General features: G+C 40.6%; 1 protein-coding gene across 2 annotated transcripts in view; it reads left to right on the plus strand.

The window, feature by feature from the left end:
- Positions 1–4,089: 4,089 nt before the first annotated feature.
- Positions 4,090–23,063, plus strand: part of TOP2B (DNA topoisomerase II beta) — a 70,652-nt gene continuing 51,678 nt past the window's right edge. The window contains exons 1-4 of one of the 2 annotated variants that reach the window (XM_079795634.1): positions 4,090–4,818; positions 19,784–19,954; positions 20,846–20,936; positions 21,877–21,940. In XM_079795634.1, coding sequence (XP_079651760.1) covers positions 4,765–4,818; positions 19,784–19,954; positions 20,846–20,936; positions 21,877–21,940 — 380 coding nt within the window. In that variant the 5' untranslated portion in view covers positions 4,090–4,764. The remainder of the gene's footprint in view (positions 4,819–19,783; positions 19,955–20,845; positions 20,937–21,876; positions 21,941–23,063) is intronic. The other variant, XM_079795635.1, reaches the window with a different exon arrangement.

The following is a 23,063-nucleotide window of genomic DNA, read 5'->3' on the forward strand; positions in this document are numbered from 1 at the left end:
AGGGCAGTTGGGGGGAACCAAGGCCTGCAGGGGAGAGCAGTTGGGGATGACCAGGCCTGCAGGGGAGGGCAGTTAGGGGTGACCAGGCCTGCAGGGGAGGGCAGTTAGGGGTGACCAGGCCTGCAGGGGAGGGCAGTTAGGGGCAAACAGGCTGGCAGGGGAGCAGTTAGGCATCAATCAGGCTGGCAGGGGAGTGGTTAGGGGGTGATCAGGCTGGCAGGCAGGCGAGCAGTTGGGAGCTAGCAGTCATGGATTGTGAGAGGGATGTCTGACTGCCCGTTTAGGCCCGATCCTATGACCCACAGCTTGAGAACCGCTTCTGTAGAGCCCAAGACCATCAGAAAACACAGATATTTACATTACGATTCATTAACAGTAGCAAAATTACAGTTATGAAGTAGCAATGAAAATAATTTTATGGTTGGGGGTCACCACAACATGAGGAACTGTATTAAAGGGTTGCGGCATTAGAAAGGTTGAGAACCACTGATTTAGATCCTTTGCCCATTTTTTTGATTGGATCATTTATCTCTTCCTTTTGTTAAATTGTATGAGTTCTCTGTAAATTTTGGAGATTAAACCCTTATCTGAAATAGCATTGGCAAATATGTTATCCCATGCCATGAGCTTTCTTGTTGTTTTGTTGGTGGTTTATTTTGCTGTGCAGAAGCTTTTTGTTTTGATGTAGTCCCATTTGTTTATTTTCTCCTTAGTCTCCATTGCCCTAGGAGCTGTGTCTGTAAAGATATTACTATGACATATGTCTGCTATTTTGCTGCCTATGGAGTCTTGTAGGATTTTTATGGTTTCCTGTCTTACATTCAAGTCCTTTAGCCATTTTGAGTTTGTTTTTGTGAATGGTATAAGTTGGTGATCTAGTTTCATTTTTTTGCTTGTATCTGTCCAAATTTCCCAGCACCATTTATTAAAGAGATTGTTTTGACTCCATTGTATGCTCTTGCCTCCTCTGTCAAATATTAATTGAGCATAATGGCTTGGGTCTATTTCTGGGTTCTCTGTTCTGTTCCATTGGTCTATACAGGCATTTAATTTTAAATTCAAATGGTATTTTATTTTTAAATGCTCACTAAAGTAAAGATTAGTTCCCTAGGCCCCAAGTGAATCTCAGTGTTGGAACGAAAACATGATTTGACTGAAAACTCTATTGAAACTTTGCTAGGTACCTAGAAGTATAGTTTTGAGATACACTTGTTAGATAACTTCCTTTTATTGATTAAATTACCTGCTTTGTATAAAGTACAATGATAGGAGTGACTCACCAGATAAACTATTAAATAGCAAATGAATAAATATAAACTTGCTTTTTGGCTTAAAAGATTAGCTCAAAACTTCGTAAGTCAAGGTGTGAAGTTAAGGCAGAAACCTAATTTTAATCACTTTTTAAAATTCCTAGGTCCGAGTACCCAACACATAGTAGCACAATAAGTAGTTGTTGTTGTGTTTTTTTTTTGATTGCTAAAATAAGGAAACGTAGATCTAAAAAATAAAAATTCTGAAGTTGTTAGGATAAACTCCCATGAAAGCTACTCAAAAAGCTTAATTAAATTAAGGCCTTTATTTTTACAGTTCATAGAATTGATTTTGATTTTTGTAATTTCCATTTTGGCTGGTGTTGGTGTGGGGTGGAAATTATCTTTAAATATAGTATACACCTATGAATAAAGTAGTATTCCAAACAAGACAAACCTGATATAGAAGCTTTTTAATGTGGCAATTATTGCTATAATTACTGTGTAAATGAAAATTATTTGACAAAACCCCAGAAGGGAAAGCTGTGCTTAAGATGAGTACATTCAATTTTATCATATACAAGTATATGTTCAGTTTGCTGCATACAGTTGAAAACACTAGCATTTCTTCAGAAACTGAGATACTTTTTTTGGTGGGAATATAATATTTATAGGGGTGATCAAAAGTAGGTTCACAGTTGTAATACAAATAATTAATGCCATAATTACTAATAACACAAGAATAAACTCTGTGTTACAACTGTAAACTTTCTTTTGCCCACCCCTGTTTAGTTGCAAAGAAAAATAATGAGAAACTTGGGAAATTTCACCTTAAGAGTTAGTTTTGATCTAGATTCCTTCTCCCATTTGTCACACATCTCTATTTTAAACTGGTGATCTGGACACACATATAGTCAACAACTTTTATTTGTGACTCTTTAAGTCAGTATTTTAATAAGAATAAAACCAGGTACATTTACTAGCATGTCTTCTATTTAGAAAGCGAATACACTCAATGCCTCACCTATGAGGCAAGTGAAAAGATAACCATGATTTTCATTAATTAACCTTTTGACTTTGAATACTTTTATTCATTTCAAAATCTGAGGCTGAAGAGCTTAGAAAAAACGAAGTTTACAAAAATGAGACAGCTATATATTTTATAGCTTAGCTTTTACTTAAGGCATATATATTAAAAAACTCACAGCCTTTAAAATTACTTACCCCTTCTCAAACTTATAAAATATGTGTACTTTGAAGATCTAAAGTCACAGTAAGTATAAGAACAAAAATCCTCACTTTAACAAGGCGCAAACAGAGGCTCAGGGAAGTTAAATAACAGGCACAGATATTTAGTTGGTCAGGTTCAGAGCCCTGGTGTGTCTTGATTTACAAGCTTGCACCTCAAGTTCAAGGTAAAGAAAGGTCTCACTGTTCTGAACCAAAGGTCCAAATATGCCAAAATTACATGGCCACTAGAGAGCTAATTAGGAAAAACGGTGTTTAAATTATTCCCATGTTTTAGAGTTCCCCCACTCGTCTGGACTCAGAAGGCAGTTGAAAGATGTGACCCGAGACATTTTTGTTTTCCCTTGAGAGGAAACACACAGTTGGAAGAGAAGTTCGCAGAAACACCTTTTCACAAAGCAGCAACACGGTGTTCATCTTCTTAAAAATTAAGCTCTCTTGTCACAACTAGTTGGTGGCACTTCATGTCCTCAAGGACTCATTTTGGTGACAGTTCACTCCCTTCTTCGTCCGTCCAACAGGCCAGATTAAAAATTATTTGCCATCAGGGACCGCTGTTTTTTATTCTGAACCCGTCGCAGAGCCTGGCACAGGGTGACCCAATAAATACTTGTTGAAGGGAATTACATCGAGAAGCAGGAGGAAGCAAAGCCACCTCCCATCTGCCAAAGATTTTGGCGCGGCGGTATGGGCCATTTCAGTTCTTAGAAAGCTTTCATGTGAATGAAATGATCCCTTAGTGTGCCTTTAAAATTCCACCGGAAGGAATTTAAAAATAGTAGTAACCCTGCCTGCTAAGAGGGGAGCAGGCACAGGGTGCACAGAGGAGAACCAAGTGACAGTGACATTTCCGCATTGTTTCAGAGCAGGGAGAAAGGTCAGCAAAGAGTCAAAAACAGAACCCTCAACGCCACCGGCATTCTTTCCCTGGCACGTTCTCTGTGTGTCTCTTATCATGGAAGTTCTTTAAAAAAAAAAAGCAGTTTTCTTGAAACGGACCGTATTGCCTTTTGGGGATGACGGCGAGGAAGGAGATGGAGGAGACGGTCTCTGAGCAAAGCATTCTCTGGGCAGCAGCGTTCACTTGGGGGCCTTGGGGAGGCTGGGGGTCACAAGGCCGGCCCTCCCGGTACCAGCGATCTACCACGTCTCGCTGGTGGTTTTACAACTGCTCTTTAAAAATACTTTCCCTTTGGGACAGCCCCGGCTGCTTCCTGCCGCCTCCCCCTCCCTCCCCCCCACCTCCAGTGGCCCGAGGCAAAGACCTGCCCTGGCTGCACGCTCGGAGGATTACAATCGACCCAGGCGAATTCGACCCTTTCCCTCGGCCGCCCTCAAATGACCCTTGACAGGAGCCCCCCGATCTCCCTTCAAACGGAAAACCTACACACACACACACACACACAGACACACAAACAAAAAAAACCCAAGTCTTCCCTTCGGTTGCTACCCGCAATGACGTTTCCCCCTCGGGTCCCGCCCCTCAGGGGGCTTGGAATTTTGGGATTGGCCGAGAGGCTGGGCGACGAGGCCCCGATTGGGCGGCGAGGCGCTGACTGACAGCGGGGGCGTCCGCCGCGCCCTCCCTTCCCCGGTGTGCGAGTGTGTGTGTGTGTGCGCGCGCGGTGTTATGCCGGACAAGAGGGAGGCGACCGCGGCGGCGGCTCTGTTTATTGTCCCTCTCGGCGGCGTGTGGATGTGAGGACTTGGGGGCTGCAGCGCGGCGGGGCCAGGAAGCCGGCCTTTGGAGGCAGCGGCTAAGGCGGTGACTCCGGCGCCCGAGCAGCCGGCCTTCGCGGAGCGCGAGGAAGGACAAGGCGCCTCTGCGTCCCCGCCACGTCCGGACGCCCCGGGCTCCCCTGCCGAGCTCCCTGCCTGCACCGCCGCTGCCGCCGCCGGCACCTCGGGACCTCGGCCCCGCTGGCGGAGGCGCCCGCGGGAGGACGAAGAGGAGGTGCCACTGCCGCTCAGCCGCCGCCGGCTCCTCCCGCTTCCTCCTCTGCCTTTTCCTCAGCGGCGCTAGGCCCGGGCGAGGCGGACGCCGCGCCTCGAGTTTGAGGGCGGCGGGCGGCGCGGCCTCCTCGCTGGGCTCGGCCGGGCGTCCTCCCGGGTCTGGGCGATGGGGCGCTGGGGGCGCCGCCGCTAGGAGCTGGGCGAGCGGAGCGGTCGGTGCGGGGCAGCGGGGCCGGGCGGCCCGCGGGGAGGCGGGAGCGGCGGCGGCGGCGGCGGCGGCGGGGCCTGGGGCCTGCGAGCGGGAGGACCCGCCATGGCCAAGGCGGGCGGCGCGGGAGCCGGCGGCAACGGGGCGCTGACTTGGGTGGTGAGTGGCGGGCGCTCGGGTGGGGGGCCGGCCTCGGCATTGTTCCCAGCCCGCAGCGGGGCCGGGATTCCGCCGGGCGCCCGGGGAGGGGCGGGGTGGGGGGGCACGGGGACGGGGAGAGGGAAATCCGGTCCTCGGAACGGGAACGCGCCGGGTCGGCTTCTTCCCTCGGAAGCCTCAGATCCCCGCCCCCTTTCTTTCTTCTCTGTTCCTCCTGGAGGCTCCGGCTGCAGGAGCGTCCTGTGCACTTGAAACTTTGGGGGGACCAACCTGGAACGGGACGTGGCCCCCCCCCCCCCCCCCCCCGCTTCATCCTTTTCCCGCTGCCCTATCCTCTGATCTCGGGATGGAGATCGCGGATAGGCGTGTGTGTCTGTGTGGGTCAGCACTTTCTCCGAACGTGGCTTCAGAAAACCCCGGAGAATATGTGTGTGTGTGTGTGTGTGTGTGTGTGTGTGTGTGTGTGTGTGTGTCAGTGCCACCATTTCTGCCGCTTTAAAATCTCCAAGAAGAATGGATTTGGCGGGGAAGCTGTCTACAGCCATTTGCACTTAAATGCCGAGTCGGATTCGGTCGAAAGCGCCTTGGGATGGCTGTCTCACGGCCGTGACTGCGCCGCGGGCCGCCCCTCTGTCAGGGCGCGAGGGTTCAAAGACGCGCTCACCTGCGCTCCGCCTCGCAGGTGAAACCGGGCGGGGACGGCCTGGGGAGGAATGGGGAGGAGGACCCAAGTGATTTGTCCCGGAGTTCCAGGGTTTCGGCGCTCGGTTCCTGCTGCGACGTCCTAGTGGAGGGAAGACCCAGAGATCCAATTCCCACGGCGGATCGATAATTCACTGGCGTTTTCACTTGCTCAGCATAGAGTTCACAGCGGGGTCATTTCCAGCTCAGCCAACTGACTAGGTCCCCAGGAGAACAAGAAAAAAAGCGTTACCTTCCCCCCCCGCCCCCCCCAGGGACTTGTGAGGGACCCTCCCCTTTTTCAAAGCACTGAAGGCAACTTTCATACTGGCATTTTTTTTTATTATTTAATTCTTCTTTATTTTCTCTTTGCCTGGGTGAGGTTTAGGTGAGTTGAGTAGCTGTGTTGGACAAGTACTCCCTGCACAAAGCACGTTGCTGTTTGCAGGAAAACGTGTTAACCATCTATGTTTGGTGTGCCAAGGTGCTTTGCAAAATAAGTTGCCAGGCCCTTATTGTTGAATCTCTCCGAAATTTGTAAATTACTTCAATAATGTAATATGAATAGACTAGAGGCCAGAGACATAAAATGTCATCTGATTGAAGAGAATGGCCCATGTGGACATTCGGGGGAGAGAGGGAATGTATAAACACAAAAAGAATGATTTTTAAAAAATTGATGGCCCTTACTCCTGTAACTAAAATCAAACGACTAAAAATGGACCTAGTTTGCCAGATGGTTCTCATTCACTATTTGGAAGTGTTGAGGCCTGATCAGTGTTTTCTCTGCGGACCTCTGAGAAATGGTAAACATGTTGCTCCAAGATTGGATTGGTTGGCTTTCACATTTGACAGTAATATTTTAATTTATTGCTATTTAGCTTTGAAGATATTTAAATAACCACCTTTTCTTTCAAACTCAGTAAGAAACTGTCCTTTTTATAAGAAATATTGGACTCTTTCAATATCAGAAAAGTTCATTTGAAACTGAAATTTATTTTTAAAAGATTTTTTCATTATAAAACGACTAGAGGCCCAGTGCATGAATTCGTGCACTAGTGGGGTCCCTCGGCCTGGCCTGTGGGATCTGGTGGAAACCGGCTTTCCAACATCCGCTGAGGGGTCCTGGATTGTGAGAGGGCGCAGGCCAAGCTGAGGGACCCCACCAGTGCACGATTGGGGCAGGGGAGGGATGTGGGAGGTTGGCCAGCCGGGGAGGGACCGCGGGAGGGCTCCAGGGCATGTCTGGCCTGTCTCGCTCATTCCCCGATCAGCCAGACCCCAGCAGCAAGCTAACCTACTGGTCTGAGCGTCAGCCCCCAGGTGGTCAGTGCACGTCATAGCAACTGGTCGACTATCTGTCCCCTGATGGTCAGTGCATGTCATAGCGAGTGATTGAGTGGCCTTAGCATATCAGTAGCTTTGATTGGTTGAATGGGCGACCAGACACTTAGCATATTAGCCTTTAATTATGTAGAATTAATATAGTAAAATAAGGAGAAGAAAAATAAGTCTTTTATTTATAGATTATATCCTTTTTGTTGAATTTATTTATTAAAAAGACTAGAGGCCCAGTGCATGATTGAATCATGCACGTGTAGGATCCCCTACACGCTTTCGCTTTTCCCGGTGGAGCTGGGTGCCTGTCCGCTGGTGCACCAGGCCTTTCAGAAGCCTCCAGCTCGGCCGGAGCAGACAGGCACCCAGCTCCCCCACTTTTGATGGTCTGAGGCTGCTGAGGGGGGCTACCCTGCTGTTGAGAGGCGCAGCTGGGTGTCCGCGGCAGGCCCCCTCAGTGGCAGCGGATCCGTGCCTCTCAATGGCTGGATAGGCCACCCCGAGTCACGCCCCCCAGCCTCCCACCGCCCAATCATGGGCGTAGCGGAGTGATGGTAATTTACATGTTACTCTATTATTAGATAGGATAATTACCCCATATGTCTACTTTAAGATTTGATGCATGCTTTAGATTTAAGTCAGATTATATTATACCTTTATGTCTATACCATTGATGATAGACTTGTTTAATTTTGTGGGAAATGATAGAGTGAGGTGATTAGGAGCAGGGACATTGAGGTCAGATTGATGTAGATTCAGATCCTGTCTCCAACACATAGTCAGTGTGACTTTGCACGAGGAACTTAATCTTTCTAAGCTTCTTTTCTCATCTGTAAAATTGAGATAACATATGTAGCACAGTGCTGGGTGTAATAAATGTTTGTTATTATTGGTGAAGTTCAAGAAATGCACAACCAGAATGATAGTTATCTTTCATAAAATATGTTTACTCCAGAGTGAAACCAAATAGTTTCTTTGCAAGAGTTCAGGGGTTTGATGCAGTGGTAATCTGTTTCTGAAGAAGGGTAATTTGCTTTGTTGAAACTAGTGTTATGTTGCCACCTGCTTGTGGGTAACAGGAAGAAGTAAAATGGAATTAGTCCCTGACATCATTATTTTGGGGATGGGTGGGTAATGCCATGTGTTCCTGGTATTGACTTCCGTTAAGAGGCATGTCAGTGTGAAGTGTTATAACATTGTCACTGCATCAAAGTTTACATTATAATATCTGAAACCACAAAGCAAAGTGGCTTAAGATTGAGATAAACTTAATAATGTATTTGCTTTGTGTTGAATTTGCCATTATCTAAAATTTAAAATAGTGAAACTATACAATAAAACTATTTTGAGTTAAAATAGCTATGAAGACTTCTCTGAAACAGCAGTTTCTTTTTTTTTTAATTTACTTTTATTGTTGAAAGTATTACAGATGCCTTCTCTTCCTCTCCCACTGACACAAGCAGTTTCTTAAATTCAATTTTAGTTTGTAAAGTTTTAATTAGTAGACCCTAAAGTCTATTTCATGCCAGTCTTTTATCATCTTTAAGTGCTTGTAAAAAATAGATTTGTGGAAATATTAGAATACAATTAATCACTATGTGAATATTGATCCCCCCCCCCCCCCCAGTAGTACTCGAATTTGGTAGGTTAAAAATATTGTAAAAGAAAATATTAAGCAATTGTGTGGTGAAGGCCTGGGAGGGACGGGTGCAGGATGGAGGGGTCAATGGGAAAAAAACCCGCAAAAATAAAAAACAAAGGGAATATCTGTAATACTTTCAACAATAAAGGTAAATTTTTAAAAAGAAATAAGAAAATATTAAACATATAAAAAAGTGGTGGCCAGAAAAGTGTAGAGACTTTATCAATCTTCAATAATTATTAGTTCAAGGTTACCCACCTTTCCCCTTCCCATTATTTTGAAACAAAGAATGATGTCACTGTTTGTAAAGATTTCAGTGTTTATTTCTAAAAGTGTATCTCTTTTTTAAAAAATACTAAACCACAGTTAACACTGTAGTATTTTTAAAGTAAAATTTAATGAAGTACAAAACAATTTTTTTTTATTGTATTTCTTATTCAAGATTTGTTTTAAGAATATTACTTTAGCCTTAGCTGGTTTTGCTCAGTGGGTAGAGCGACAGCCTGCAGACTGATGGTCCCAGGTTCCTTTCCAATCAAGGGCACATGCCTGGGTTGTGAGTACAATCACAGTAGGTGGCATGCAGGAGGCAGCCAATCAGTTATTCCCTCTCATCATTGATGTTTCTGTCTCTCCCTTTCCCTTCCTCTCTGAAATCAATAATATATATATATATATATATATATACACACACACACACACACACACACACACACACACACACATATATATATATATATATATATAATATTATTTTATTTTTAAAGAACATTGCTTTAGTGGCTCATTATCACAAGTTTAATCTGCTAAAACAGATTTTCAAAGCCAATTCTTTTATAAATTATGTGCCCTTCAAAATGAAATATATTTCAGATAGTTCTCATAGTTAGATTTATCTCTTCAGTCTCTTGCATGTCATGTTTATTTTGGTCATTTTGCCTTTGCATGCTTACCTTACATCAGGAATGCCTCTTTCTCCTCTCTATCAGTCTAAATATTAATTACTCTTCAAGGCCACTTGAGAGTCTCACCAATCTTTTATCCTCCAGTTTATACTCATCTTTTTCTGTTACTCTTATGGATCATAAAATGTAAATGTCTTTCTTTTTTATGGAGCTTTCATGTGTGATACTTTTGTCTTAACAATCCTATATAATAAAAGCCTAATATGCAAATCGACCGAATGGCGTAATGACCGGTGGAACAACTGGTCCCTATGACGCGCACTGACCACCAGGGGGCAGATGCTCAACGCAGGAGCTTCCCCCAGCCTGCAGGCCCCAGGCCAGCCAAGGTGGGTGCCAGCGGGGGCTCCCGGATCACCCCGCCGGTTGCCCTGCGGAGGAAGGCAACCGGCGGTGGCATTAGGGTGATCAGGAGGTGGGGTCAGCCGGTGAGTGGGCAGCGCTGCCTCCTGCTGCTGCCACTGCTGGTCGCCTCCCCTGGCAGTGGGGTGATTGGTGAGCGGGGCCGGCGAGCAGGCAGCGCCAGGCTGGCCAAGGCAGGTGCCAGCGGGGGCCCCCCTGATCGCCCTGCCAGTCATCCCACAGATCGACCCTGATCGCCAGCGAGGCGTAGGGACCCTATCCATGCATGAATTTTGTGCACCGGGCCTCTAGTTAGATTATAAACTCCTGAAGTCAGAGACCATGTATTTTACTAGTTTGTATCCATGTAGTGTTTAGTAACAAAGAGCTGAATCCAACCTCAGTTATTGTTACAAATTGGATAATTAATATGCTTAACTTCCTGAAAATTCTTCTGTCATTATAAGAACAAGTGGTCAAGTAGCAGGGTTTTTTAGATACATTCTCAAATAACATAATAGCAGTATTTAGTAACATTTTTTATAAACTGTGCTAGCTTTTCTGAATAGAAGTGAGTGTGTTCACCTGTATGGTTTCAAATCTGTTCAGTACTTGGGTGGTAGCAGCAGTTGCATTTTTCTAAGTATTTTTTTTAAATAAGCCAATTTTTAAAATACAAATATGACCCAGTTTTTTAAAAAAATATTTTTATTGATTTTAGAGAGGAAGGGAGAGAGAGAGAGAGAGAAACATCAAGGAGAGAGAATCATGGATCGGCTGCCTCCTGCATGCCCCACACTGGGAATTGAGCCTGAAACCCAGGCATGTGCCCTGACCTGGAATTGAACTGTGACCTCCTGGTTCATAGGTCAACGCTCAACCACCGAGCCATGCATGCCTATTAAGGTGATTTTTATTTAAAGAAAAGGTATAATTCTATTTTCAGAGAAGGAAACAGGCCTAGAGATTAGGTAACAAACTATTAGGGTGTGGCTAAGGCAAAAGTGGGATTTAAACCAGGTTTATGTTCTTAACCAGTATTTACTCTGCCCCTTCCATATGAAAACATTAAGAACAAAACAACTCATCTCTTATACCCTGATGTGACAGGATAAACAAAGCCTTCTGGGATATATCTATAACTTTTTTCTACTAACCTTTTTCTTTCACACAAAAAGTTAGGAAGTACAGTTCCCTTACAGGGTATATAACTTTTGTATAGCATAATACTCTTTTAAGAGTATGGGCTATGAAATCACATCATTCAGCTTCTTCAAGTAATAGCTTTGTTAGTTTTGGGAAAACACCTAACTTCTTCAGACCTTAGTTTCCTCATCTGTAAAAAGAGGATCATAATAAGTGTCAACTTTATGGAGCTCTTATGTATAAGGAAAATTTGAGGATGAATTGAAATTATTCATATAATTCCCGTAATACTTGGCACATAGTAAGCTCCCAAATGGGTTTTCCTCTTTTTTAAATCCAGTGATAAGTTTTTTCATTTATTTTATCTCAGAGAAAGTGTGTTTTTTAACATTAAGTAATAATCACTACAATAACTCTAGGCATATTTCACGTACATAACAACAGCAAGGTTCATGTTTAACATCCAGCATCACACATGGTTAGAATTTTTTTTTTTATGATGAGAACTTTTAAGATCTACTCTCAGCAACTTTCAGATATACAATAAAGTATTATTAACTATAGTTGCCATACTATACATTATACTTCCAGGAGTTATTTTGACCACCATTACCCCCCTTCCCGCAACCACCAATTTGTGCTCAGTATCTATGAGTTTGTTTGTTTTGTTTTAGATTCTTCATAATTGAAATAATATAGGATCTGCCTTTCTCAGACTTATTTCACTTAACATAATGACTTCCCAAGTTTATTAATATTGTCACAAATGGGAAGATTTCATTTTTTATGGCTGAATACTATTTCAGCGTGTGTGTATGCCACATTTTCTTTATACATTCATCCATTGATGAACACTTTAGGTTGCTTCTATATCTTTGCTATTGTAATTAATGCTGCAGTGAGCATGGGGGTGCGTATATCTTTTTTGTGTCAGTGTTTTCATTTCTTTTCAGATAAAATACCCAGAGTGAAATTGCTGGATCATATGGTAGTTATATTTTTAATTTTTAGAAGACACTCCATACTGTTTTTCATAGTGGCTATACCAACTTACGTTCCCACCAGCAGTGCACAAGAATTCCATTTTCTCCACATCTTTGCCAGCAATTTATATTTCATGTGTTTTTGGTAATAGCCTTCTAACAGGTGTGAGGTGATATTATGGTTTTGATTTGCATTTCTCTGATGTTTAGTGATACTGAGCGCATTTTCATGTACCTGTTGGCCATCTGTATGTCTTTGGAAAATAACTACTCAGATTCTCTGCCTATTTTAAAAATCAGATTGTTTAGGGTTTTTTTTTTGTTGTTTTGTTTGTTTGTATGTGGGGTTTTTTTTGTTTTTGTTTTTTTTTTTTGCTATTGAGTTGTAGGGGTCTTTATATGTTTTAGATATTAACTTTTTGCACTCGGATGTCGAATGTGACTCGACACGGTTAGCATCGGTAGCAGCTCGAGAAGAAAGCAAGCAAGTGCAAAGGGTTAATCCCTTATTAGATATATGATTTGCAAATATTTTCTCCCATTTGGTAGGTTGCCTTTCATTTTGTTAATGGTTTCCTTTGCTGTGTAGAAAGAAACGTTTTAGCTTAATGTAGTCCCATTTGTTTGTTTTTGCTTTTGTTGCCTTTGCTTTTGGTCTGAGATCCTAAAAATCATCACCAATACTGATCTCAGGGAGCTTACCATCTGTGTTCTAGGAATTTTATGGTTTCAGGTCTTACATTCAAAGTCTTTATTCCATTTTGAGTTGATTTTTGTTTGATTTCTGTAAAAAATGCTATTGGAATTTTAATAGGGATTGCATTGAATCTGTAGTTTGTAGTTTGCTTTGGGTAGTATGGGCATTCTAACAATATTAATTCTTCCAACCCATGAGCACAGAATATCTTTCCATTAATTTGTGTCTTCTTCAGTTTTATTTATTTTTAATTTTTATTTTTTATCAATGTCTCATAATTTGTAGTGCACAGGTCTTCACCTCCTTGGATAAATTTATTCCTAGGTAGTTTATTCTTTTTTGATGTAGTTGTAAATTGGGTTGTTTTCACTTCCTTTCTGATAGTTTGTTATCAGTGTCAGAAACACAACAGAGTTTTGTATATTGTTTTTGTATCCTGTAACTGTAACTGAATTAGTTCTAATAGTTTTTTGATTAGTTCTAATAGTTTTTTGGTGAAGTCCTTAGGGAGATATATATATAATGTCATCTGCAAATAGTGATAGCTTTACTTTGTCCTTTCAGATTGGGATGCCTTTTACAGAAAATGTATTTTTATTTTATATTCACAGTGGACATTTTAGCATTTCTTATGATCTCAAGTATCCCTCATCTTCCACATTTCTCCTTGTCCCTGTCTTTGGAAGGACTTCTGGAGGAGCATAGATGGAAGACAAATAGATAGTTTTTGTTTTCATTAACAGTGGGTAGATAACATGACCCTTGCTGTTGTTATGTAGGTGAAATATGGCTAAAACAGATATTAAGCATGTCAGTTTTGAGGGAGAAAAGGGGAGAAGATGATACAAAAAGGTAATGGAAGTCTGCGGAACCTTTTTTTTTGCCAAGGGCCATTTGGATAGCCTACCTAATAATAGAGTGATATGCAAATTGACCATACATTTGCTACACCCACCAGCCACGCCCACCGGCCACGCCCACCAGGAAACCGTCGCAGGGACCCTGCGGTGCAGCGGAGCCCAAGGCCGGGAAAGCCTCGGGCGGAGGTTTTCCCGGCCTTGGGCACCAGGGGGGAGCCTGCACGGATCGCAGGCAACCACCGGGGGTCGACTCCTACCATCCGTAGCAGGGAGGCTGGGGTGGAGCTGAGCCCAAGGCCGCCTCCCGGGGCCAAGCCCCGACCCTGAAAGAAGGCAGAAGGCGGTGGCCACAGCCAAGGCCTGGGTCCCTGGTGCCGGCAGAAAACTGGTGCAGGCAGCCAGGTGAATGAAGGTCTATTGCACGAATCTTCGTGCAAACGGGCTGCTAGTTTAAACATAATTTGCTTAATATAATTCACTTAATATAAATGTATGTTGCTATGAAAAAAGCTCCAAGATTTATTGAATTTCTAGTCCCGCCTGCAGTTGCCTTGGAAGGGCCAGACCAAATGATTTCAGGGGCCTTTTACTACCCCTGGGCTGCACCTTCCCCACCCCTGCTAGAAGATACCAGAGACTTGTTGCTAAAGCTTTTGCTGGTCCCACTCTTGTGTGCTTGGGGATGGTGAGATTTCTGTGCTGATTATGTGAATGAACGACTCAGGTTCTTTTTAGCACCGACTGGCAGGCCATCTCCATCTCCTTTCACCTCTTTGGCAGCAATTTATTCTCCTTAGAAAAATAGGAACTGTGGGTGATTGCCCCAAATTGCTATATTTTAGATGACAACTCTGTGCAAGAAAAATCTTTCTTTTTACAAAATGATCTTGGTATATACTCATTCTAAAATAAGAAGTTTGTTTTATTGGAATGTTTTTTCTGGTGGTTGAGAAGTATTCCTAAAAAAGGTTGAGTCGGGTATATATGAAATCTATATTCTTTTACTAGGAGTTAGCAGTATTGCAAAAGTCCTATAAAATAGATTAATATTTAAAAAATATTTAATATATTATTTTGATGCTTCCGTTATAATTTAAAAGTCCCTGATAATGTATTGTTTAATTTAGCAGCCAGTTTTTGAACTTTAGAAAAAGTCAATTATGGTATCGTCATATGTGTAAATCACTTAAAATAGAATTAAAACAACTATTTTATCTCTCTGAAGGATATTTATACTATATTAAGATTGCTTAACATTTTATTGTCTTTAATTTACCTGGGAATGAAAATATGACCCTAATTTCTTAGATTTCAGTGTAATTGGTGCTAGTATTGTTTATTACTATAAACAGTTTGGTAATGCAACTACCCAACAAGTAAAATAAATTACAAATAAACTTAAATAATGTTATCAGTTGTTATCAAACTTTGATGAAAGATTATTTATAATGCTCTTGGTAATTGATTATTTTAAAAGACATATTGTTAATTTTTAGTCAATGTGGAATACTTAAGTGTAATTATGATAGTACAATATATCATTACTATGAATGCATCAAAAAAAGAAAAGGTTAAATTATTTTGAATCCAAAAATCATTCTTTTCAATATTTAAAATAAGTATAATTTTTTTAGCTTACAGTATCAAATATATCACTCTCCTTTATCATCTGTGGGATTGAGCATGCTTTTTATAAACATGTACATAAGAGTTTGCTGGTCTCTTTTTGTTCAGATTAATTTCTTGATTTTTTTTTCTGAATATTATCAGTAACAGTGTTAAAATTGAAAAGCTACCTTTTCTTTTTCTTTTTTTAAACATAAAAATAGTAATAATTACATCTGGTGGTGAACATATTTTTTCTCATTTAATTTCTCTGTTCTTAGGCTGATGTTGTTTGTATCCATACATGTTCTAGGGATGGGACCTCCCACTGGATGGGAAGGGAGAGGGAAACTGCCCTCTCTTGCTTTACCCCCAGACTTTGATTTTTAATGGCCAGCCCACTACTTAGGAGGCAACTTTGCCAATAAACAGGAGCTGAAAGAAACCATTATTCTAGGTTTCTGTAAGAAAAACGTATAGATTTCTCAGGAGAAAACCCTTTTTTATTGCTCATAAGCCAGTGAGCATTGCAAACTACCATTTGTTGAGAATGGGAAAGTAAGACAAATTTGACGGCACTGTTAATTTCTGCTTTCTACACTGTTAAGGCTGCCAATCTTGGGTTTCACTTACCTTTTTGCCTAGATTCTAATTCTGGTTGGAAAGTTGGTACAGCAGAAGTAATAAGAAGGGATAAACAGTGCCTTGGGAAAAAAGAAACTTTCAGTTTTATTATAGCTTAATTACGTTTTTACAGAGATAGGTTAATAAGATTTAAAATATGTCTATATGTATTCATTGTAGAAAATGAGAAAGTATGTATCAGAAGATGAAAATGGCCAATACTTCTATTTCTCACATAATATTTATTGATATTCTGTGGATATATTTTATATTTTTTCATATGCATGTACATAATGTAATTTTTTCCCTGATGAATATGGGTTCATTTTAATATACATTTTTGTAACTTTGTTCACTAAACAGTATAGTTTTAATAGACTATAATTTAAAAATACTTGTCATATGATTTTTAACAAAAGTTATAGCAATAGAAGTTTATAATTAACACAGATATTTTTTGGTATGGGTAAACTAAAAATATTTACTCAATGAAATATCCAGGATAAAGATTTATATGAAGTTGAAGAAATTATTTAATATCATAATTGAGTTGATTTGGAATGTGTACAAAAGACCTCAAAATGTCTGTTTTATTATGATATTCTATAAATAATATGTATTCCTTAATGCTTTTCATTACTTTAAATAGAATTGTACCTCTGTTTCTTCAACTCTTGTCATGTGATATTTAGGAAAAGATATTTTGGCATAAAAATGTTTTAAATACATGGTCACACTTATTTCCTAAGTATGTATATGCAAAGGTGGGCAAAAGTAGCTTTCTACTTGTGAATACATGAAACACAGAGTTTATTGTATTATTTATTAACTAAAGGCCCGGTGCACGAAATTTGTGCATGGGGGGTGGTTGTCCCTTAGCCCAGCCTGCACCCTCTCCAATCTGGGACCCCTCGAGAGATGTCTGACTGCTCGTTTAGGCCCCATCCGGTAGGATCGGGCCTAAATGGGCAGTCAGACATCCCTCTCACAATCCAGGACTGCTGGCTCCCAACTGCTTGCCTGCCTGCTTTCCTGATTGCCCCTAACCGCTTCTGCTTGCCAGCCTGATCACTCCCTAACCACTCCCCTGCCAGCCTGATTGATGCCTAACTGCTCCCCTGCCAGCCTTTTTGCCCCTAACTGCCCTCCCCTGCAGGCCTGGTCACCCCTAACTGCCCTCCCCTGCAGGCCTGGTCCCCCCCAACTGCTCTCCCCTGCAGGCCTGGGTCCCCCCCAACTGCCCTTCCCTGCAGGCCTGGTCACCCCCAACTTCCCTCCTCTGCCAGCCTGGTCACTCCTAACTGCCCTCCCCTGCAGGCTTGATCGCCCCCAACTGCCCTCCCTTGCAGGCCCGGTCCCTCCCAGCTGCCCTCCCCTACTGGCCATCTTGTGTCCACATGGGGGCAGCCATCTTGTGTGTTGGAGTGATGGTCAATTTGCATATTACTCTTTTATTAGATAGGATAGAGGCCTGGTGCACGGGTGGGGGCTGGCTGGTTTGCCCTGAAGCGTGTCCCGGATCAGGGTGAGGGTTCTCTTGGGGTGTGGGGCGGCCTGGGTGAGGGGCCTGTGGTGGTTTGCAGGCCAGCCACGCCCCCCAGCGACCCAAGTGGAGGCCCTGGTATGTTGGATTTATTTTTCTTCTATAATTGAAACTTTGTAGCCTTGAGTGGAATCCACGGCTGGCCAAGGTGTGTGGAAAGCTTGGGTTCCTCCATTGCCAGGGAAACCCAAGCCTCCTGCTTGTTCTGTGGCTGCAGCCATATTGGTTGGGTTAATTTGCATACTCGCTCCTGATTGGCTGGTGGGCGTGGCTTGCGGGTGTAGCATAGTGATGGTTAATTTGCATATTACTCTCTTATTAGATAGGATTATTGTTTTTTCCATACGAACAACTGAAACCTACTTTTGTGAGTCTGTGAAACTCAGAGTTTATTCTTGTATTATTAATTGTATTTTCCACATTTCTCATTTTCATGTATCCATTTGGAAGGTGGTGGTGGCCATTGGTAGTAAAGGGTTGTAGTGAAAGTTGTAAATTCTTTTTTCTTTTAATTTAAAATTTTTATTAATATCTATATATAAAAGTCAAAGTGACCGACTGTACATCTGTCTGACCATCCGACCAATTGACAGGCTGGTACATATGACGTGCACTGGCAATTTAAAAATAAACGTTGGCTTATGCATGTGCGATACATTATAAAGCTCTTGCTGGCACCAATCATACGCATGTGTTTCGATCTGTCATTGTAGATTGTGAATTTGGTTGTTTTTATATCATGCTTTTGTTGTTTTTATATCATGTCTTTGTTATATCATGTTATTGTTTATTAATCAATTTATATATTATTTTCAATTACATTTTACTAATTTTCTTTCATCTCTGACACTTCTATTATAGAGAAAGGGAGAATAGTAATATTAAAATATTTCTTCTAATTAATTTCCTTTCAATGTGCACGAATCCGTGCACCGGGCCACTAGTTTAAGCTGTAAACCAAATGTTGGCAACCATTATATGGTCATGTTTGCTCAGTGCAAGTTAAGGTGGTATGGTTATACTTTCAAATACAACTTCAGAATTAGTTGCAATAAGTTGTAAATTCTTAAAAAAAGCAGTCAGGTTCGGCTTCACTCCTGTTTTCCATACCTGTGTGCCACTCCAGTTCAGTGTCACTCATCAGGGCCAAATGCGGAAGCCCAAATTAGGGAGACATGAGTCTCTAGTTGAGTGTAATCTTTAAAATGCTTTCTTTGTGGTGGGATTTGTTTGGGAGGAGTAGCCTCCAATAGGAAAAAACCTTTACAAGTTTCTGACTTTCATGCCAATAATTGCAAAGAATCCTAAGTTAATGATAAGAAGTTACCTACCGTCTATTACATTACCTTTATCATCATTAAGCACTTTGATCAAGAGTGCAATCTTAGTCATTTTGAAAACTTGATGAAACAGAATTATTTTCTTTTGTCCAAAGCTTGTTCAAATGCACAAAATCTCTCTTCCATTGTTTGTCTTCTGATTGTTTCATTTCTACTAAATTTCAAAGACCTGTGAAGATACCTCATTTTTTTCGTTGTATCTTATATTTGAGTTATGTTTTGACTCTGAAAAAAAACAACAGGCTTTATAATACTTTTCTTTTAGTGGAATATCTTGTACCAATATTAGGGAATTCCAGGAGGAGAGGGGTGTTCTCTGATGCTGTTAGGGAGATAGGGAAATCTATAGATGTAGGGAATTTGAGTTTGAGATCCTTATCTCTTATAATGGTTAGAATCAGGATCACCAAACTCTGCCTTCTTGGAACTAGAGAGAAACTGGAATCATAGGGTGCCTTAGTAATGGAGCACCTATCACTGAAATGTAAGGAATATGGCATGACCTGCAAAAGTGAGGAATTTAACATTTTGTAAACCATGTTTAGTGTTTATTCTCAGCCATATCAGTGTATACTAACTACATAGGTTACTATTTTATGTAAGTTACTTTTGCCCACTCTTTACCATAATCTTCAGTAGGTTAATGGCAAGGAACTTAATTTGGAAGTTTTTGGGACCTTTGCAGCTAGCCAGGTTCAGTCATTGTAAATTTGTAACCTGATCAGAACTCATATTTCTTGGGTAGTTTTGAGAACTACAAAAATTATGTTGATTATCTTACAGAATTAGGAGATGTTTATATTTCTGGATTGAATATATGTAGGCTGTCCTAGCTATTCTGGTGAATATGTATACCTACTTTTTGGGCTCAGTCAAAACTGCAGTTTCATACTATCCTATATAATAAAGAGCTAATATGTTAATTAGGCTGAACAGCAGAACGACCTTCCGGACGACCTTCCGGACGAAGCCAGAAGGGCTGCGAGGGCTGAGCCCCTTGCAAGAATTTCGTGCATCAGGCCTCTAGTTATAAAAAGAACTAGACTGTCAGTAAATACGCTGTTCTCTTAGGACTTAAAAATCAGTGAGCCTTGAAAGATAGATTTTCTTTTCAACAGCAAAATTATGTCATGTGTCCATATACATTTTAGTGTACCCCTTGGTAGGTTATTTAAATTTGATTTTTTGGTTAATTTTAGACTCTTTTTGATCAGAACAATGCTGCAAAAAAAGAAGAGTCAGAAACTGCAAACAGAAATGATTCTTCAAAGAAGTTGTCTGTTGAGAGAGTGTATCAGAAAAAGACACAACTTGAACACATTCTCCTTCGTCCTGATACATACATTGGGTCAGTGGAACCATTGACACAGGTAATTATTTTTAAATTTTATTGGAATTAGGAGATGTGTATTTATATCTCCTCTAATAAAATGTTTATGATTATATTCCTTGTAAGTACATAATTTCTTGTTTCTGTGCCATAAGCAAAATAAGGAGAGGGATTTAAGAGAGGTAGAAATGTCCTCATTTCTGGATAGAGATTAAAAAAGAAAACTAGGAGATAAAAACTATCAGAGGTAAGAAGTATAGAGTAAAATGGTACTATATGAACTTTAAAGAAATGTTTAAGTTCACGCATGCTGCAGTTTACAGACACTTTAAGTTCTAGAATTTATACATGCACACTAATGACTTAATGCTTACTATGGACTTGGTTTACACATTATCTTGTTTGATTTTAACAATTTTGGGAAGAAGGTACTGTTATCTCTATTTTATAGATGAGGACACTGAAGTTTAAATAAAGTACCTTTCTCAGATCTACAACTAGTAAGAGCTAGGATTCAAAGCTGGATCTCTTTGATACCAAAGTCATGCTGTGTTCATATTATTTTACTCTGGGCTCCTTATACAATAGAAAAATATATAGCTTGAAGTAAAAGTGTAAAGTAAATATATTTTCATTTTCTTTCTATTTTATTTAAATACTATTTATAACAATTCGTGGTGCCTAATATTAAACCTAACTTTTATGGATAAGATACATATCTACAAAATGAATAATTTTTCAATGTTGAGGTTATTAAATTGATTGTGAATAGAGTGACATTGTAACTTATCTGTTATTTTGTTGTTGTTCTTGATATTTACTTTGAAGGTCTACGTTTTACAATATAAATGACAAATGTGGATTTATACTATAAAATTGATGGTAAACACTTTTTTACTTCATAAGTCCTTTTGAATTTTTCTCAACACAGTTAATGTGGGTGTATGATGAAGATGTAGGAATGAATTGCAGAGAAGTTACCTTTGTGCCAGGTTTATACAAGATCTTTGATGAAATCTTGGGTGAGTACATGCACCCAGTTTTACTTTTAGGTATTTATTAGGAACACTAGAGGCCCGATGCACGAAGATTCGTGCAAGAATGGGCCTTTCTTCCCCTGGCTGCTGGCACCGCCTTTGCTCCGGCCGGAGCCACCTTTCCGCCTTCTCATGCTGCCCAGAGGCCCGGAGCGGCTGGGGCGGTGCAGAACACCTGTGTTGTCACCATGGCAACGACTCAAGCGTCCCACCCTGCCCCTGGCTGCTGGGCACCTGCGTATGCAAATTAACCCGCCATCTTTGTTGGGTTAATTTGCATACTCCAGATTGGCTGGTGGGTGTCATGAAGGTACGGTCAATTTGCATCTTACTATTTTATTAGTGTAGATATTCCTTCTATAGTTGAAGTTTAATTTGACAGCCAGCTTGTGTTCAAATTTACTGAAGCAGTGGTTAATGTATACAAGTATATTATTATTAATTATAGTGCATAGGATTTAGAGATTTCTGAGGATGCTAAAGACTTTGCCCTTGTAATTAAAAAACAACTGATTGGTTTTAGCTCAGTCTGTCTCTAAAATCACTAGTTTATTGAAGATCAAGAGAAAGCAGTTATTTGATACCAAGATAAAATATAATTAAATCCAATTTTATGCTGTTAGATCTGGAGTAGGGGATTGTAAACTGCAGATGTTTGCTCTTATTTAATTTGTTTTTATATATTACAAAATTGTCCCCCTTCCTTGTTTTATGATAGAAGACATGACAGTAATTTGGTATGCTATAAAATTTAACAATATTGTTTAGAAAATAAGGTTTTGTATTAGATATTATCAGTAATTATTTTCATTAAATATTACCATATGTAAATGTTTATATTAAGTTATGATGAACATGCAGTTGTGTCCATGTATTTATTTGTATACTGCATAATTTATTACTCATTGAATATTTAATTTTGTAGTTAATGCAGCTGACAATAAACAGAGGGATAAGAATATGACCTGTATTAAAGTTTCTATTGATCCGTAAGTATATTTCAAGTTTAATTTTTTATGCTAAGTTGTTTTATTCAGATAGTCCCCAACTTACTAGGTATTAATGTTCCTCAAGGAATAATGTATGCAATTAGTATTCCTTAGTTTCCCTATTGCTTGAGACCTTGCTAATTTTGCCTTTACTTTTTAGCTAGAATGTTTTACTCTTATAGTTTCTTCTCTCATTTATGATTTTTTTCCCCAAAGCACTTTCTTATGTGAGCTCTTGGAGACCATTTTTCTTCTTCCTTGATGGTGTGGTTGCTGTTTCAGCTGCTGGAGTAATTACTCTTTTCTTAACTTTGCTTTGGGACCCAATGCTTGGGCTATTGCCAGTATTATTCCAGTTACAGTATAAATTAAATTTACTTTTCATGACCTGCATTTGGATTTTTTCATTATTTATAACATCATTTGTAAATTGGGAACTGCTGGTATTATAAAATATATGCCAGTTGTTCAGCTAATTAGATCTCACCATGGTGGTATTGTTTTTGAGGACTGAGGGGGAGTGAAAATAATGAAATTTTTTGAGATTCTATATTTTTTTAAAATCCTCACGAGAGGATATATGTATTTTAAATTTTAGTTTAGAGAGAGAAGGAGGAAGAGAAGAGAGAGAGAGAGAGAGAGAGAGAAACATTGAGGTGAGAAACAGAAATTGGTTGCTTTTCTTTCTTTTTCTTTTTTTAATGTGTTTACTGATTTCAGAGAGGATGGGAGAGGGAGAGAGAGATAGAAACATCAATGATGAGAGAGAATCACTGATTGGCTGCCTCCTGCACGCCCCTTCTGGGGATTGAGCCCGCAACCTGGGCATGTGCCCTGACTGGGTATTGAACCTGGGACCCTTCAATCTGCAGGCTGACACTTGAGCCACTGAGCCATACCAGCCAGGGCTTGGTTGCTTTTCATAAGTACCCCGACTGGGGATCAAACTACAGCCCAGTTATGTGCCTTGACGGAATCAAATCAGCAGTCTTTTGGTGCATGTGATGGCGCTCTAACCAACTAAATGAGTGACTCCGTCAGGCTTTTTTAAAAATTTATTTTCTCTGCTCTTAATTGAAATATACACTGAGTGGCCAGATTATTATGAACTCTGAACACATAA

This window comes from Cnephaeus nilssonii (genome assembly GCF_951640355.1).
Source record: "Cnephaeus nilssonii genome assembly, chromosome: 17".
Taxonomy (NCBI): Eukaryota; Metazoa; Chordata; class Mammalia; order Chiroptera; family Vespertilionidae; genus Cnephaeus; species Cnephaeus nilssonii.